Consider the following 17,214-nt stretch of genomic DNA (forward strand, 5'->3'; position numbering starts at 1 on the left):
AAAAAAAAAAAAAAAAAGCAGAACCCATTTCCCAGGGCACTTTCCAGAATTCCCTCATATTTGGAGGATTGAGTCTGTGGCTTGAGGAAAGCACAAGGAAAGGAAAAAAGATCTGGCGGAAAGCTCAGGTGGCAGCAGACTCTGACTCCACTGAGGAACTGCCTCAGAAGCTGTGATCACAACTTCACTGAAGCCCCTGCCTCCCTCTAGGGCACCTGACCTGGCTTCCTGCCTAAGCCACAAGGCTAAGGGCTATAGACAATGGTTTCCTTAGGAACAGTGAACCAGTTTTTCTAGAGATTGCCCTTGGCTGGGGGATGACAGTGTGGGATCTATGGATCAGTACACACACAGTGTGGAGCAGTGTATCTACTGAGGAAGACACCATTCCCTGATGCTAGCCAAGGAAGAATAAGAGCCTTGGTGTCTAAGAAGCTGGGTGGATGTGTATGGTGGCTCCAGTGGGTGTTTCTACTGTGCCAGCAAGAGGCAGCCCCCCAGAATATCTTCAGGCATAATGGAAAATCAGCTCAACTGAGATCAGGCCCCCCAGGGTCCACCCACGGAGCACTACAGAGCCTCTGAAATACTACAGCACCAGGCGAACCCCTTAAGATTCCCCCACTGTCCATCAGAAGATGTTCCAGAGTGGCTAGAGGGCATCCAAGGGCTCCAGCATGGCATATCCATGCCCACCGTGTTCTGTCCATGATCTGAGTGATAGCTGCACTGCTGCCTGGGATTGCAGCTGAGGTGGGAGAGTGGAGAATGGTTCCCAGGAAGACAGTTCCACCTCTAAGGTCTGAAAATGTTCCTTTTCCCCTGGAGTGGGAGTGGGAGGTCATATACCAAAGATTTTTTCCCTCACCAGTCTCAGCATGACCGACTACTGAAAAACTCCAGCACACCTCCTCGAACCCCAGTGTCAGCAGAGAGGGCCCATATGTTGTCTGTAACATGCTTTTCACATGTCCACTTTCTTGCCTATGTTCCAGCTGCTCTCCCAACCTGGAAGGCCTTCTCCCCTTAGCCAAGTCCTACTCAGGCTTGGAGAACTTGCTCAGCATCACCTCCTTCATTGAGCCTGCTCTGATCACTCCATCCCTCTCCTACCCCACCCTCTCCCAACCCTCAAGGTGTAAATTGCTTACTGATGCTTAGCATTCACAATTTTTGATGGATCATTATTTGTGTCTGTGTGTCCGATCTCACACTGTAAACTCTTTGGTGGGTGGGGCTATATCCTAGACCTCTCTGTTTTCCCCAGACTATCTGTACAAGTGGCACACAATAGGTGATCAATAAACACTTGTTGATTGAGTAACTGTCTTATTGATTAAAAGGGGCTCAGAACGGGCAAGTGAAACTGGAGGGATTTTGGCTAAGGGGAGGGGAGGGTGGAAACTGGCATTTCTTTCCACAGGGTAGATAAATAATTCTAGACTTTTCTAGAAGTAATTAGAAAGCATAACCTCCTCCCCAAGGCAACTCCAACCTCTTAAACTTGCCCAGGGCTCTTTCCTTTTCATAACAATTGTTTTCAGTTATTTGCTAAACGATGATGTATTTATTCCTTTCATACTCTGAACTACTGCCATGAGGAAGATGAAATGGATCTGATCATCTGCATTTGGCAGATAGGGAAACTAAGGCCCACACAAGTAAATAGATTTTCCCAGGGCCAAACAGATGATGTTAGTTCCCTCAGTCTCCTGACTCCCAAACTAGGACCCTGCTGATCCCACACTATTCACAGCCAATATAAGAGCCTTGCAGATGTCCCCAAGCTGCCTGAGGAAATAATTCACAGCGAGCCAGGTAACAAGGAGAGCACACAGGCTCTTCTGGTCACCCATGAGGGCAATCTGGGAAATCACCAAGTGTACTACCTAAAACTGCCCCCTCTTGCCATGCTGGCCAGCCTGGGCCCAGCTAGCTGTCCCACCAGGGGGATGCGAGGCTTACACTGAGTAAAACACAATACCTCAGTTCCAATTCCCCTAACTCTGAAGGTGTGGCAGTTTGGGAGGCAAATGATTTGTCCCTGTTCTACCCTCACTAGGAATTAACAAAGCCCCATTCATAAGGGTGTACACTGTGGCAACACTGACAATAATGGGGCCCTACCTGATTCAGCTTAGCTATCCCCTGGATCTAGAGGGCTTCAGCACATAGCCTGTTGTATCAGACACTACCCTTGCACCTCTGAAGTGAGCATTCTTTGGTGCAGAGGCTAGAATGTCAGCATCCAAGTCCATTTAGAGGGAATGGCAGCAGGCAGGAATAAGGGGAGAGAGGGCTCTCTAGACAAAAGCTTAACAAGTCATGTCTCTGGTCTGGCACCAAGAACCCCAGAGCCCTTGATTGGGGGCTAGCCACTGGAGGTTGGAAGACAGAGCCACCTTGCTGGCTCTGCTATGCTGAGTGGGCAGCAGTCTGGTATGGGCTCTGATGACCCGCCATCTGGCTGCGAAAGCATTTGCAGATCCACTGATTTCACTGCATTCTCCCATATCCCAGTGAAACCAGTCTTTTACAAGAAACAAAATGGAGGCCCAGAGATGTGAGTAAAATCACTCAAGTCACAGCGTCAGAGTCTGAACGTTAAGTTTAGAAACTTTGCACAGCAACGTGGGCCCAGGATTCTGATCTCAGAAGGTGTATGAGGACATGCTGCTCTTCAAACTCCTGTAGGCTTCGTGTTCCTGTCTGCCACTGGAATATAAGGACCTTTGTTGGACACAGAGCAAAGAGTTTCCCTTTATCTTAGAAGAAGGCTGGCCTGGGTGGGGGAGGGTCCTCCTACCTTTGTTAATCTGGGAAGTTTCAGTGGAAGGAGTTAGAAGTTCATCCTCAACTAGAAAAGCCAGGGAAGACCTAACAAACAGCAAATGTTCCCTCCAGCTGATTGAACAAGAAAGGCTTTGCTCTAGTTTCCTAGAAATATTCCTGACTCCTGGGTCCAGGGCAAACACTTTTCAGCTAACCCCATTGCCTTCCCCCATAAAGTAATTTAGCCACAGGCCTAGGGGATAGTGAAGGCCACCGTGTTTATGCTCCAGCCTCATGGCTCTGACCCTTGCACAAGGAGAGATGTTTCTGCCCTCTCTTTTTCCTCTGATAATAACGTGACTCATATTTTCTCACCCCTTGGAGCCCTAGTGACCCACTGCTATGTGATCATTAGTGGGGGAAGAAGGACTGAAACTGGCTTCTTAGTGGAAAGGCAAGCTCCAACTTTCAGGGAGACCTTTGTGCAGCCATGCAAACAGCCATCTGTCGGCCAGCCCACACTCACTGGACTCTTACTCTGTCAGGAAATGTGCAAAGGGTTTTGAGGGTGATGAGAGTAAACAAGATAAAGTTTGTGCCCTGTAGAAGCTTACAGCTCATCTAGAGGAGATAAGACATGCATACCTAACTGTGGTACAAGGCAAGCATATGGGCTGTCCTGTGAAAGGCAGAACAAAAGTGACACAAGATAGGGTTGTCAAGGGCTAAGAAAATAGTCTTATAAGTCTCCTTAAATTCCAGGCTATATGAAATGAGGGCCTGGCACTACATGAGCTTGTAGGGAACAGATGATTGAAATTGCTTCTTTCAACGGAAGGACTCTGGGAAATTGAAGACTCGGGTGGAGAGGCAGTGCTAAGAAGGTAGCAGGGACATGTGTGCAGCTAATCCAGAATCCTTCTGAGTTTGCCTCACAGGACACTTATGTGGCTCTAAAAGAAGGAGTGACTCTGGGGCTCAGGCTTTCCTCCCTCAACTCCTTCCCTTGCACAAGACTCTGGAACTTGCTGGGGGCGGCAGAGGCAGTGCCCATTCAGGTAGCAAAGGGCCTTCTGGCTCTGGACCAGAGAAGAAAGGCAAGTGTGGGAGAAGGGAGACTGCAAGAGTAGAGCCTAGTGCTAAAGGAAGGTGATGAGGCCTTGCAAGGCCAACCGTTCCCTCCTATTCAGCCCTGGGGCCATGGACAGGGAATTCTTTTGTGCCTGCAGCAGCCCACTCTGGGACACAGAGGCCCAGGCCGGGAAGTGTATGTGCTTCTCCTCAGCTGGCTGAAGCCTGGCCTTCACCCAGACTGGTCTCCCTGCCCAAGCGGCTCCCAGCTTTGATGAGAAATTCTGTTATCTCAAGAGGGAAAAGAACCTCAAACAGGAAGTCTAGCAGGTTATCTCTCTCTTCTGCCCTAAGTGGTGGCTCACTATATGCTGCGATGTAATCACTGATAAAATATTAACAGGCTGTCATCAGGCACAGTGATGCAGGGGCTATAATCTGACCACTTCCTCCCACCCACAGCCCACCACTTTCCTGGGAATTGCAGCTCAGGAATTTCTCATTAACTGTCACCTAAAATTCCCTGCTCTGGGCTTCCTCACCCTTGAAGACAAGCAGGAATGTCTTAGGGCTAGATAAAGCAGGAAGACACCATGCAAGGAAGCATCATCCTCAGATCCATTTTAGGAGAGAGCTGCTGCTTTCCTGTCCTCCCTGAAGTCCCATTCCTCCAGAATGACGACCTCACTGCTTCACAGGTCACTTCCTTGGGGGCTTTGAAGAACTTTCTGTTTCAAAATTCTCATGACCTTGTGGAGATAACACTAAAAACGCTCACATGCTTTAAAAAAGATACTATGGGGGTTAATGGCATGTGAAATGAGATGCCAAATGAGTACGAGCAGTGTGGTGGACAAGCCAGCATTTGAGTGGTGGCTCCTACTCTCCACCAGTGCTTTCAGAGTCTGTGATATTCGACCAAGGGCTGCTCAGAAGAAAGGCCAGTTAAACAAGAACTACAAAGAGAAGATGCTCTTTGCAGCCTCTTCACCTATATTTATGTCTGGAATTGCCCAATGGAACACAAGAGGATGGATCCCCCCACAAAGAGATATCTGATGATACTGTGAAGACCCGACTCCCTTGGCTTAAAGGCACTGAACACCTTGGTTAAAAGGCAAATATATTGGCTGGGAAAAGAAACACATTCAGCCACAGATCAGGCATTAACACCAGCATCTGCACTAGTTTCTCAGTTCAGCCTAAAAGGAGCCAGAAAAGATGAGTTCAGTGGGTTTAAAAAAATAAAACCAAAATTCAGAGACAATGAACACCGGAATTTGGGGGAGTAGGGGACTTCTCTGAGTAACCCATCCTTTACCAAAACGATTCAATAGCTTAAAAATAGAGGCAAGGTGGAAATCAAGGAAAAGACAGACAGGATGAGAAAGGTGGTGCCATCTTCCTGTTGGCAATTCCAGAGGTTAATTTTACTTCGCTGTGTGTAATAATAAACCAGTATGTTCTCAAGTGTCACTTTCTCACTCCCCAAGAGACTTGTCCAACTCAGCACTGTCTAGAGAAGGGGATTCAAAGCAGCCAGTGAGAACACCCATGGGCAGAGGCCAGCAAGTCCAAGACCTCCTGGAGTGTAAGAAGAGGATCCTGATGGCTGTTTGGGTATCAGGAAAGCTGCCAAGTGATATCCGTGAGTGAAAAACCCAGTCAAGGGTAAATGAATTCCACGTTGTTTGGAGGGATATTCATTACATAAGTGAACAATTTCCTCATCATGAGGGCAGTTAAACATTGTGTGGGATTGTGAAACTGTCTTCCTTGGAAATTCCTGTTAGTGTGGGCTCGCTTTAGCATTTTCCTATTAAAAGGAAGAAGACAAGACTAATCATTTTCAAGATAGGCAGTATGGTGTAATAAGCAGTGAGTTTGGCCTCTGGAGTCAGACAAATCTGGGTTTGAATTTTGCCTCTGCACTCTAGTTGGATGGCTTTGGGAAATCCACTTCAATTTTCTACAGCTCAGTTTCCTCATTTTGTAAAATGTGGATGAGAGCTGCCTCTCAGAGTGGTCATGGCACACAGTAGGTGCTAACAAAATGGATAATGAATAAGTAGATTGGTGACCTAAAGGTAGGGTCAAAGACACACCAAAATGTGTGTCTTTGGGGAATGGGGGCAGACAACGAAGTGTATTTTCTGCCATAGATCTGAATCCATGTTATCAAGGGAATGGTCTTTCCCAGGCCAAAACTTCTCAAGATTCTTCACCAAAGCTGAAACACCTTGAAGACCTTGGGTGGGTTTCTACTTGTAAAATGTGGGAAACCAGGGGAAAGGCAGACCTGAGAAGCTGGAGAGGGAAGGGATAATGGTGGCTTTCATCCAGATCTGTGACCATATGGATTGGAACAGATCCATGATTAATCAGGTCTCACTGCTAAAGAGATCAGTCCAAGGTAACTACACACTGCAGTTAACATCCCAAATTTAGGGACAGCTGGAGAGATTTCAACAGCTACTTCATCCTAATTCATAAAGCAGGTTTAGCATAGGCCCTCTTGGCAGCATTTCCCAGCCCTTGGTTGATTCTGTTCCCTAATGGTTCACATTGGAAAATCCACTCTCTCCACTCTCTGGAACCCTCCTGATATTTCTGTATTCACTCCCCACCCAGTCTTATGACTTTGCTTACTCTTCCCTATACCTGCAAAACCCTCCCCACACATCTTCAGCTTTCCAATCCTGCCAGGTTTCCAGGGCCAATCTGGAAGAACAGGCCTGGAACACTTTCCTGAGCCTCTGTCTATAGTCATCTTGCCTGCTCGAGGGCACAATGGACAGATATATGGAAGGTGCTTGGTATGCTGAAAGCACCCAAAACATTTGCACGATTTTATCTAAAATTGGGTTGGGAATTTCTGGTGATTCACATCAAAACTTTGGGCTTAGTGATGGGGGCAAGTAGCAAAACAAATTTCTTCTGGAAGATTTTATTTTCTACTAGAAAATGAATGCCATTTTTGTCTCACTTGGTAACTAAAGCTTTAATATACACAAGACTAAGTCAGCTTTTCTTTCAATTATCTAATTTATTATCCAAACATGTGCTCTAAATTTTGATTCAGAAAGTATTGTTCCTGAACGCTCCCCTTTGCCTAATATAAGTCACGAGTTAAGAGATGTCCTTTTCACAAAGCTAAGTCATTCTTTGGAGGAAATTAAACTTTACTTAGCCTGGGATCACACCCAGCATTCCTGAGTAGACCCCTGTGCTTCACTCCTAATATAGTACCATAGAAAAGGGTTTGAATTCATATATAGAATCTGAAAGACATTCTATCTGGAGACTGCCTCTGGGAATGAAGGGCTTCCAATTAAGCCTCTGTCTCTGAATTGTTAGCCCAGATAATTCGCAATCACTAAACCTGGGTAAGCAAATTTTCCTATTCCCTGGGGCCACAAGGTGCCTGGTCTAAGCTTCAACCAGGTGCCCATTAGTTCATCCAAAAAGCAAGTAACGACCTCCTTGTGCCCAGAACTTGTTCCCTAGAAATTACTTCTGTCTGTTCTTTGCTTGTGGATAGCTCCTTTCTTCTCTTGATGCAAACTATCACCACTCTTGGAAAAAGTGAACAGATGTCTCCTCAGGATGCTTTCTTCCTCCTTCTAGTTCTCATTCTCAAGATCTGGTCTCTCCAGACATCTCCTGGTTATGTTCTATAGTATTTAAAAATTGCATGCCAGGGACCCTCCTTTTGGTAAGACTGAGAATGTTTGTAGTAAAGAATACCCACATTCCTGTTCTCCTTTGGTAGCCTTTCTATCTAACCATACCAAAGATCAGCTAGAGAGAAACACTAGGCCACTTCAGCTCACACTGATTGCCCCTTATAACCTATAGCACTTATTATCTCAGTCCTTCATTTTCCAAGTTGAATGTCCAGGATTGTCATCTACCTCACTCATTCTGTATTTATCCAACCCCTTCTATGAACAAGGCACTGTTTTAGGCCCCTGGGGGAGATAAAGATATGAACAAAACACAGTTCCCATCATTAACTAATTACCTCCTAGATCCCAGGTACCATGATAAGCTCTAGGATATAGTAGTTGGCAACAACAGGCATAGCCCTTTCCCTCGTGGAACTTACTAGTAAGGGATGCAGATGGAGAGCATGTGTGTTGTGTTCACCACTGTATATCACATGGCACACAGTCAGTACCCAATAAATATTTGTTGAGTGAAAATAAATGACCAAATAGATCATGATAAATTGTGAGATGCTATGAATTCAGGAAAACATGAAACAGTGATAGCATAATAGGGCAGATAGAGACAAAAGGCTGCCAGGGAATGCTTGTCTGAGAAAGTGACACTCCAAGACCTGAAGGATAGAGACTAGCCAGCTATATGCCAACACTAGAGATGAGAACATTCTAGCGGAGGGAGCAGTATGGGTAAAGTATGCTTGGGGAGAGGGAACAGCAGGGTAAAGTCTCTGAAGTAAGTAAAGCTTGACATGTGCCCATAGGAAGACTACAGTGAGCCAGGGGGAAAGTTGTACATGAAGAGGGGTCGCAAGAGATGAAGTACAAGTAGGCAGGGGCCTTACAGGATACTGTAATCAGTTTGGATTTTATTCTAAGTGCCAATGAGAAGTCATTTAAAAGTTTCAAGCGGGGGAATCACATGATCTATTACTTATTTTTAAAAAATCATTCTGTCTATAGACAATTGTAGGAACAAGAGTAGAAGCAAGGACTCCAGCTAGGAGTTACAATATCCCATGGGAGATCATGGCAGTTTGGACTAAGGTAGTTGTAGTAAAATTGAGGAGAGTCAAGACATACTTTGGAGGTGGAACTGATAGACTTGTTGACGGGCTGGATGAAGGGAGTGAGAGAAGAGGAAACTTAAGGATGACTTCCAGGTTTTTAGCTTATGCAACTGGATGAGTAGAGGTGTCATTTTCTAAGATGAGGAAAACCTGGAGAAGGCGAACAGCCCCAGGGTGCATCACTGTTTATTTTTAATGAGGCATGTAAGTGTAAATGTCAAGTAGGCACAAGACAAGGATGTTTGTGATAAAAGCCTTATAAATAATACAAAACTTAAATGTTTACAGAGAAATTTTGTGTCTAGCTGGGTTAATCAGAGAAGTTTGCAGAAAAAAAGTTGGCATTGGAGCCAAAGGAAAGATGATGAGGGAAAACATTCCAGGCAAAGGGAAAAAAATCGCACAGGTGGAGATGCAAAGACGTGTTCAGAAACTGGAAAATCATTCCGTTTAGATGGAATGTGGCTAGTATCTGGAATGTTACAAGATGACCATAGAAAGGGTGATTGAAGCCAGATCACAAAGGGCTTTGAGCACCATCATAGGGAATTTGTATTGTACTTGGTGAGCAATTGGGAACACTAGCAAGTCTTTGAGCAGAGGTCTCACCTGATGAAGTTGTTAAAAAACAAAACTTGGTAACTCTGAGTAGGGTGGATTGGGGAGGGAGAACAGGAGGCAAGGAAGGCCATTTAAGAATTTATTTAGATAATCAAGAGATGAGGTAATAAGTTATTTAGGTAATAACCTAAATGTTCATCATGGCAATGCAAAGCTAAAGGGCAAATGTGGGAGACATTTCAAAGGAGAACTATGCTTACGTTAACCTAACAGGAAAGCCAGGAGGAAGCATCTGCTTTTTCCTTCTCAATGTCTTTTGCCTCCACATTAGATCATAGCCTCTGGTAAGGCTGGGAGATACTTTGCAATCTTTCCACAGTGGGATTTAACGCTATCAAGGGGATCTCATGTTGGCGTGGCTTCATAGTAAATAGGTAAAAAAGAGGTAGCTCTGGTATTGAAGTGAAATGGACTCACACAGATAGCAGTGCTGGAAAAAGCAGTGTGGGGTCAGGACCACAAACCAGCGAATGGGCTGAGAGTAAACACTAGGAAAGATGAGTTCAAATTTCCTACCTTCTTCCCTTAAAAGCCTCACTGCCTACCCACCTTCCTGCTCTGCCCCTTGCTCACCCAACAAACACTCACACAGGCAGAGCCTTCAATGCTCTGAATTTTTTTCCTGCAGCAGACTCTCATCCTCACTCTTTTCTGTGCGAAGTCTCACACGCTCACAGCCCCCATCTGATGAATAAATCTCCCTGAAAGAATGGCTGAATGTGCTCCTCTTCCCTCAGTGCTATTTACATTTAGACAACTGCGTCCTTGACTGTCATAATCCAAATGTCTAACATGAAAATTCATCATATGGCAAGCTAGAGCTGGGTGAGGTGGAAAGTAAGGGGGCAGGGGATATCTTTAAGTGACGAAGCCAAGATCTGGCCTCCCCTCATTCCCTGCAGTGTCACTGGGGTATCTACGATGGACCTCCTTTCAAAGGAGGGAGGATTAATTTGGAAAAGTGTTCTGAAGTAACTGTGGAGGAGAAACAGAACAAATATCCAAGACATTTCCTCTGAACTAGCTAAACCTTTTGCCACTGCTTGATCCCAACTTCCTTTGATTGTTTCTTCTCTACTTCCTACTTTTTACTGTTGGTATACTTTTATGTGTTCATTGTTCAATGTCTTTTGAAAAATACCCTGAACTCTTTGAAGAGTATGTGCTATATAAACACAATAAAAAAATGAATACAATGTCTCCTTTTACAAGAGAGTAAGTTTTACTATTTCTGTTAGTACACCCCTCACTCAGCACTAGCCTGAAGAGTTCCAAGGGACATCAGATAGATTCCACTCTAAAATACTTCCCCAACTGCCTGAAATTCCATTCATTTGATGATAAATATATTTTTAAATTTGAACCTCGTAGGTTTGCTGTTTTTCAAGAATCCCTTATTAAAATGTGAATACCAAAGCGGGTGAGTGGATCATGATATAATCTTAGTTCCCTTTACAATAACCCACCACTCCTATCAAACACATTTTTCACATTCTGAATTTTTCTATGCCTTTGTTTATGCTGTTCTTCTTCCAGAGGTAATGCTAAATTTAATATAAATTAGAAATATAACATTACCTGATATTTTCACATAATCTCTCATTTGATATTCAAATTCGAGCCTACTTGATCTTTTTAAAAACAATTTATTTTTTCCAATGTAGGAAGAATAACAAGTTTAATATAGAAAATTTGAAAAAGGCAAGAAGATAGGAAGAAGGAAAATATCAGCCATAGTCCTAACACCTAAAGATCACTCATTGGCAGTGTGGCCATGCTCATTTTTTAAGCCTTAATTTAGGTCCCATTTCTGGTGTGGTGCCTTCCTTGAACTTCCTCCCTCAGATCTTCATTGTCATATCTGTGCCACTCAGTTGTACATATCATACACTTCTGTGTATAATATGATGTATGTCTTACATTTCCAACTAGATTGTTACACCTTTGAAGGCTGCAAACATGAGTTATACTTGTTAGCTTACCCGAAAACAGCTGGTACCCAATATCTGCTGATTGATTTAACCTTAGTGAATACAAATAATTTCAGAAAAGATATAAAATAGACCACGTATCCAGGTCATGAAAATTAAAGCTTTCAGGTCACCGACCTTGGTGACTATTGCTTTTCTGTTCCAAGACTTGAAAGCCTATTTAAACTGGCCTCTTTCTCCACACCAAAACTGATAAGAAGCAGACTTATTATGAGCCAGGATTTACACAGAGATTCTCTATATAAGGCATAAAGGTAAGAGAGAGAAAGAGAGAGATGTGGGGGAGGGCGGGAAAAGAGAACAGACAGAAGACAAGAGAAGGGTATACAGTCTGGTGCTCAATCCAGTATGTGATTTGCCTCCAACACCGTGTACAGGATCCCATCCACTTGTTCTGAATCATACCCGATCTCACGAAGCTCCAAGTGAGGGAGGACAGAAGTAAGGAGATAGCTGACGTGGATACGGAGCCGTGTAAGCTTTGCCAAAGCCCTGTATGATGGAGTGAGGGGGCAGGAGAAGAGATGACATGAAGTCATTAACCAACAGAATAAAATGAAGCCCCTTCAAAATGGAGCCACATTTCTCAACAGTTACATTTTCATTAGCTAGAAAGAAGAAAGCACAACGCCACCAAGCACAGGGAGACTGGCTGCAGCTTTCTAAGAAGTAATTACTCAATTCTTGGTGGCCTGTGAATTAAGGCTTCTTCCCTTGTCTATGGCCAGTAACTGGGGGTCCTAAGGGATGCTTCCCATTAGCACTCACAAGCTGATAACTAAACCCTAGTAATTAACCTTTCTAGGTCATCTCCCTCTGGGGTCCGGTAGGAGACCTGAGCCTTCTGCAGCATTTCCAGGTGTGTCTCTGTCTCCCTCAGTTTATCTTTCAACTCTTGCTTTTCCTCTTTGGTTCTTTCCAGCTCAGCTTTCAGAATCTGGAATTCAGCTTGGCGATAACCCATGTGTTTCTTGCTCCAGTACAAGCCTTCTGCATCCTGGGTACTGTAGATCACCAATTCATGTTGGACTTTCTTGAATTCAGACTGCCAGTGATTCCTCTCCTGTTCCAGCTCCTCCACCTGCAGTCCAAGAAACAGAAATTCAATGACCCCACAAAAGAGTGTGCCAAAAACTGTTACTCATATGATCATCCTGTGATTCCACTATACATATTCCTCTACTTACAGACCTCTTCAATACCATAAAATGGGCAGAAAGCCTACTACAGTTACTCTATCTTAAACACACCACAGAACAGTTCAAGGGCATATTTTGTTTAAAAGCCTCAGAATATGAAATCATCAGGGCACCAACGTCCTGGTCCCTTGGTTACAATGATCTGTTATTCCTAGTGGTAAGGTATTACCCTAACCTTTTGCTGGAACAAATTCCTTTCAGCCAAAACACGTTCCAATTTTTCTGTGGTTCTCTTCAATTCTTCCAGCTCTCTCTTGTTCTTCATCTTTGGTGTATTACAACCTTCACTCTCCTCATAGCCTCTTCCTTTCTCCCCAATGGCTGCAGCAGGGATTGCAGCAGAGGCCACAGAATAAGGCCCTGGGTTCCAGGATTCAACTGCTTTTCGTCTCTCGGCAAGCTCCTCTCTGTTAAAAGGGATCAGCTGAATGGGAGCTCCTGAATCTCTAACACCTTTGGCAACACCAACAACAGCTACAAAAGGTCCCTTGTTCACTTCTTCTTTGTTTATGCTCGTGCTACCTCTGTTAGATTCTTCTGCCACCAATCTTGGCATCTGATCTTCTAATTCTTCAGGAAGCAGGGACCCCTGACGTTGGTCTTGGGTCCCTGGATACAGAATTGAAATCTCTCTGTTTTGACCTGTATTCTTGCTTGCTTCTGGGTATTCTGGGAAAAGGTATGGTGGTGTACTTCTCTCAGAACTCGATTTGTCATGGCTGTTCTCTCCTTCTGGGTAGGCAACAGCTGCCTCTACCCTCCTGTAAGGAGCAGGCATGGAATAATCTAGAACAGGTGTTGTCATCTCATTCTGGAGCCTTCTTCGTTTCTCCACTGGTTCCTCACCTACGATCCATTTGTACTTACTGCAAGAAGAGGAAATTAAATTGTAAGCTGTCGCAGTACAGGTTAAGTATGTTCTGATGCTATGGAGCCCCAACTCAAACCTGCCATATTCAAACGGGCTCTAAACATTACCCACAGACAACTTCAGGTCAGGGATACAACTTTACCTGCAATCCTCAACCCTTCACTAGTGCAATTGGTATTAAGGGAGAGGTGAAGTTGAAGATGTGAATAGGCAGCATCTGGATATAATAGGATTAGGTTGACCTTGGTTAAGAATTCTAAAAATAAGATTGCGACCAGTCTGACTTAGAAGTGTCCTAAATATGCAAGTCAAGAAGGAAGACAAAGAAAAAACACATACCCCAAATCTCCTAACACAAGAATGGAATGAAAAGGCCATAAAAAGCTTAGCAGAGTATGCAGAGAATAGTGCCAACTGATTAATTTTACAGTGACGCAAAAGCCTTCTAGTATCAAAGACTTATGTACATTTTTTATATTGCAGCAGAACCACACAATTCTTTCCACAGCCCACTGGATTGTGGCTATTGCCCATTATTCGCTTGTAAAAGTTAATTGAATCGCAAGGGCCCTTCTGAAACAAAGAAAGTGAATCAGCCAATTCAAGTCATTTCCCCCTTGTGACAAAGAGCTCCCATACTCAAGCACAAGCAGACAGACACTCCCTGAGTTCTGCAGGAAAGCTCATGATAATGGCCTCAAATCATCTTCCACTTCTGGCTGCTGTATGCCCTATGAGTTGAAGGAACTAACAAAACAACTGGCACTAGAGAAATGCATAGGCAATTTTTAATCACGCAGCAGGATGGGAATCCCATATTTATCGTTACAACTATTCAGCCCTCTCTCTGGATAACCAAGACATTTCAAGATCAAATCAGCTTTCAAATATTTAATGAGAAAGCATCAGGCATATGATCTGCCACCTCATAGTACCTCAAGGCTGGCCATATTTTCCTGTACTTTCTGAGAATATCTGTCAGATAAGCCAAACTGTAGCTTCTTATAATGCCCATATGTTCTTCAGAAATACAACTGATCTGCCATCTTAATAGATCTTGTCATGTTAGCCTTAGGTAAAAGCAAAAAGACTTAGGACCTATGGCTAAGAACAAATGTATCCATCTTTGAACATGTATAAGGACTACTATGATGGTCCATTCAGCTGTGGTACTGAAGAAGACAGTAAAACAATCAGCTGGCAGGTACAAAGGAAAGGTGGATAATACTTTATAGCAGCAACCAACCTTTGTACAAAGCAATTATAGTCATATTATTTGCCTTCTCTTCATTTTCCCACCTCTAAGGGTTCTGTCTTTAACTGTCTTCTTTTCTAACCCTATGTTTCTTCTTTTTTGCAGTCTTATACAACGTCTTGGCTACAACCTCCGGGCAACAATTCCCATATTCTCCCAAACTCTGACCAAGGACTGAATTTCCAACTCCCTGTCACACATGTCTTCCTGGAGGTCCCACTGGTATCTCAAATTCAGTATGCATAAAACCAAGCTTTTACTTTCACCTTCAAACCTGCTCCTTTTCCCTATGTTTCCTATTTGCGTTATAACAGCACCAAACTTCAGTAATGTTTATATAGTAGTTTTATACATTATCAATCCTCAAGTTCAAGCTCTCGCTACCTTTCCTGGACTGCAATGGCTTCCTCCTGTCTCCAGTCTCCCCTTCTCTTACCTCCAGAACAATGTACCAAGCTAATCTTCCTAAAGCATTGCTCTGATTATGCTACTCCTCTATTCAAAATCTTTATTTATTGCTCCCCACGACATAAAAGCTTGTATGTCTTAGCTCAGTATCAAAGCTTTTCCATGCCAAAACATAGGAAACATTTACTGAGCACTTACTCTGTACCAGACCATGTAAGAAGTGCTTAACGTGTATTGCCTCATCTAATTCTCCCAATAAACAGGAAGCAGGTGGGATTATTTTCTCCATTGTTTTAAGGGATGCTCAGGAAGAAGTTAAGTAACTTTCTCAAGGTGGCTAGTAAATATCAGAGCTGGGACATAACTGGGCCCTAGCTTTCTCTCACATTACTCCCTTCACTAACATCAGTCAAACTGGATGCCCTGTGATTCCTCATGCTGCTCCTTTTGACTGGAGTGTCTTTCTTCTCTCCAACAGTGCATGTGTAAACCTGGCTCAAATGCTACTTCTGAATTCCTATAGCACTTCAAGCACTCTCTTACAAAAATGCATCACTTCCTACCATGTGAAAGGGAGTGGGAGTGCGTGCGTGTGTGTTTGTGTGTCTCCTAGGTACCTTACGAAAGTACAAAAGTATGAGTTCCTACACAGAACGGAGTTTAATTAACCATGCCAGATGAGGATGAGAGAACAAAACTTTCACATAAGAGGCAATCAAAAAAGGAACTATTATGTGAATGAGGGAAAATAACTAGATTTTACTTATTGGTTGTATACTTCTCCGGAAAGTCTGGCAAGTCCTTCTAGGAATCAATTCTCATGCCAGACTTGTATTCACGCATTGAGTAGAGATTAATTAGGGGTTTTACATACTAGAAATTCTTCAACTACACAGTTCCCTCTTATTTTCTTTCTGCTTTTTGTCATATTCCTCATTATGTGCATTTATGCAATTTATGGTGCATTTTCTCCTTTAAGTGTTTTGCATTTTCTGACATACACCATGTTTCTGCTCCTTCAAAATGCCTTCTGAGAGGCTTCTGTAATTAACCACTATCAGTTTTGTATTATTTCACTAACCAAGACAGAGAATTATACATTCAAATTAATATATTTCATTTTTTACTCACTAATTTTATAAATGTTTCCTACTATGTTTAAGGAACTGCGATAGGCAAGAATAAGGACCAAAACTCACTGCCCTGTAAAAGTGTGTATGTATTCCTTCCAGATGATGTATTTTTCAACATCTTTACTGAGACAAAAATATATAAATCCACTTATTTAAGGTGTACAATTCCACAATTTTAGTATTCTCAGAATTGTGTAACCATCACCACAATCTAAGTTGTGAAAATATATACCATCCCACAAGAAACCTCCTACACATCAGCAGACACTCCCCATATCCCCACTAGGCCACTAATTTACTTTCTGTCTCTATAGATTTGCCTATTCTAGGCATTTAATATAAATGGAATAATAAAACATATGGTCTTTTTAAACTTGTTTCTTTCACTTAAATGGAATGATAAAACATATGGTCTTTTTTAACTTGCTTCTTTCACTTAACATGTTTTCAAGGTTCATCCATGTTGTAGCACATAATCAGTATTTCATTCCTTTTTATACCTACATAATAGTCCATTGTATGAATAGGCCACATTTTATATCCATTCATCAGCTGATGGTTATTTAAATTGCATCCACTTTTTACCTACTACGAATGACACTGCTACGAATATTAGTGTACAAGTTTTTGTATAGATACATGTTTTTAGTTTTCTTGGATATAAACGTAGGGGTGGCATTACTGAGTCATATAGCATTCTGTTTAACATTTTGTGAAACTACTGAAATGTTTTCCACAGCAGCTGCAACATTTTGCATGTATACCAGCAAGCCATCCTCTCACCTCAGCCTTCCAAGTAGCCGAAACTATAGGCATACACCACCACGCTCAGCTAATTTTTGTATTTTCTGTAGACACAGGGTCTTCCTATGTTGCCCAGGCTGGTCTTGAACTGCTGGGCTCAAATGATCCTCCAGCCTCAGCCTCCCAAAGTGCTGGAATTACAGGCATGAACCACCATGCTGAGCTTCTTTCTTCAATTGTAATATAAGCATCTAAAAATATAATTTTCTTTCTCAGTATACCTTTAGCTTCACCCCACAGTTTTCATATATTTTAATTTTCATCTTTTCAATGTATTTTTTATTTTCCATTGTG

At 43.0% G+C, this 17,214-nt stretch overlaps 2 protein-coding genes across 4 annotated transcripts in view; one reads left to right on the forward strand and one right to left on the reverse strand.

Moving 5' to 3' along the window:
* CLDN2 (claudin 2) overlaps positions 1–5,508 on the forward strand; it is a 15,155-nt gene extending 9,647 nt beyond the window's left edge. For both annotated transcript variants that reach the window (XM_017546444.2, XM_017546443.2), the window contains exon 3: positions 5,337–5,508. In XM_017546444.2, the coding sequence (XP_017401933.1) occupies positions 5,337–5,499 (163 nt within the window). In that variant the 3' untranslated portion in view covers positions 5,500–5,508. The remainder of the gene's footprint in view (positions 1–5,336) is intronic.
* A 3,816-nt stretch (positions 5,509–9,324) lies between these two features.
* MORC4 (MORC family CW-type zinc finger 4) overlaps positions 9,325–17,214 on the reverse strand; it is a 52,438-nt gene continuing 44,548 nt past the window's right edge. The window contains exons 15-17 of one of the 2 annotated variants that reach the window (XM_017546439.2): positions 12,625–13,315; positions 12,086–12,331; positions 9,325–11,742 (exon numbers count right to left, since the gene is read on the reverse strand). In XM_017546439.2, coding sequence (XP_017401928.1) covers positions 11,662–11,742; positions 12,086–12,331; positions 12,625–13,315 — 1,018 coding nt within the window. In that variant the 3' untranslated portion in view covers positions 9,325–11,661. Of the gene's footprint in view, positions 11,743–12,047; positions 12,332–12,624; positions 13,316–17,214 lie in introns of both variants that reach the window. The other variant, XM_017546437.2, reaches the window with a different exon arrangement.

This window comes from Cebus imitator, unplaced genomic scaffold (assembly GCF_001604975.1).
Source record: "Cebus imitator isolate Cc_AM_T3 unplaced genomic scaffold, Cebus_imitator-1.0 Scaffold189, whole genome shotgun sequence".
Classification (NCBI taxonomy): domain Eukaryota; kingdom Metazoa; phylum Chordata; class Mammalia; order Primates; family Cebidae; genus Cebus; species Cebus imitator.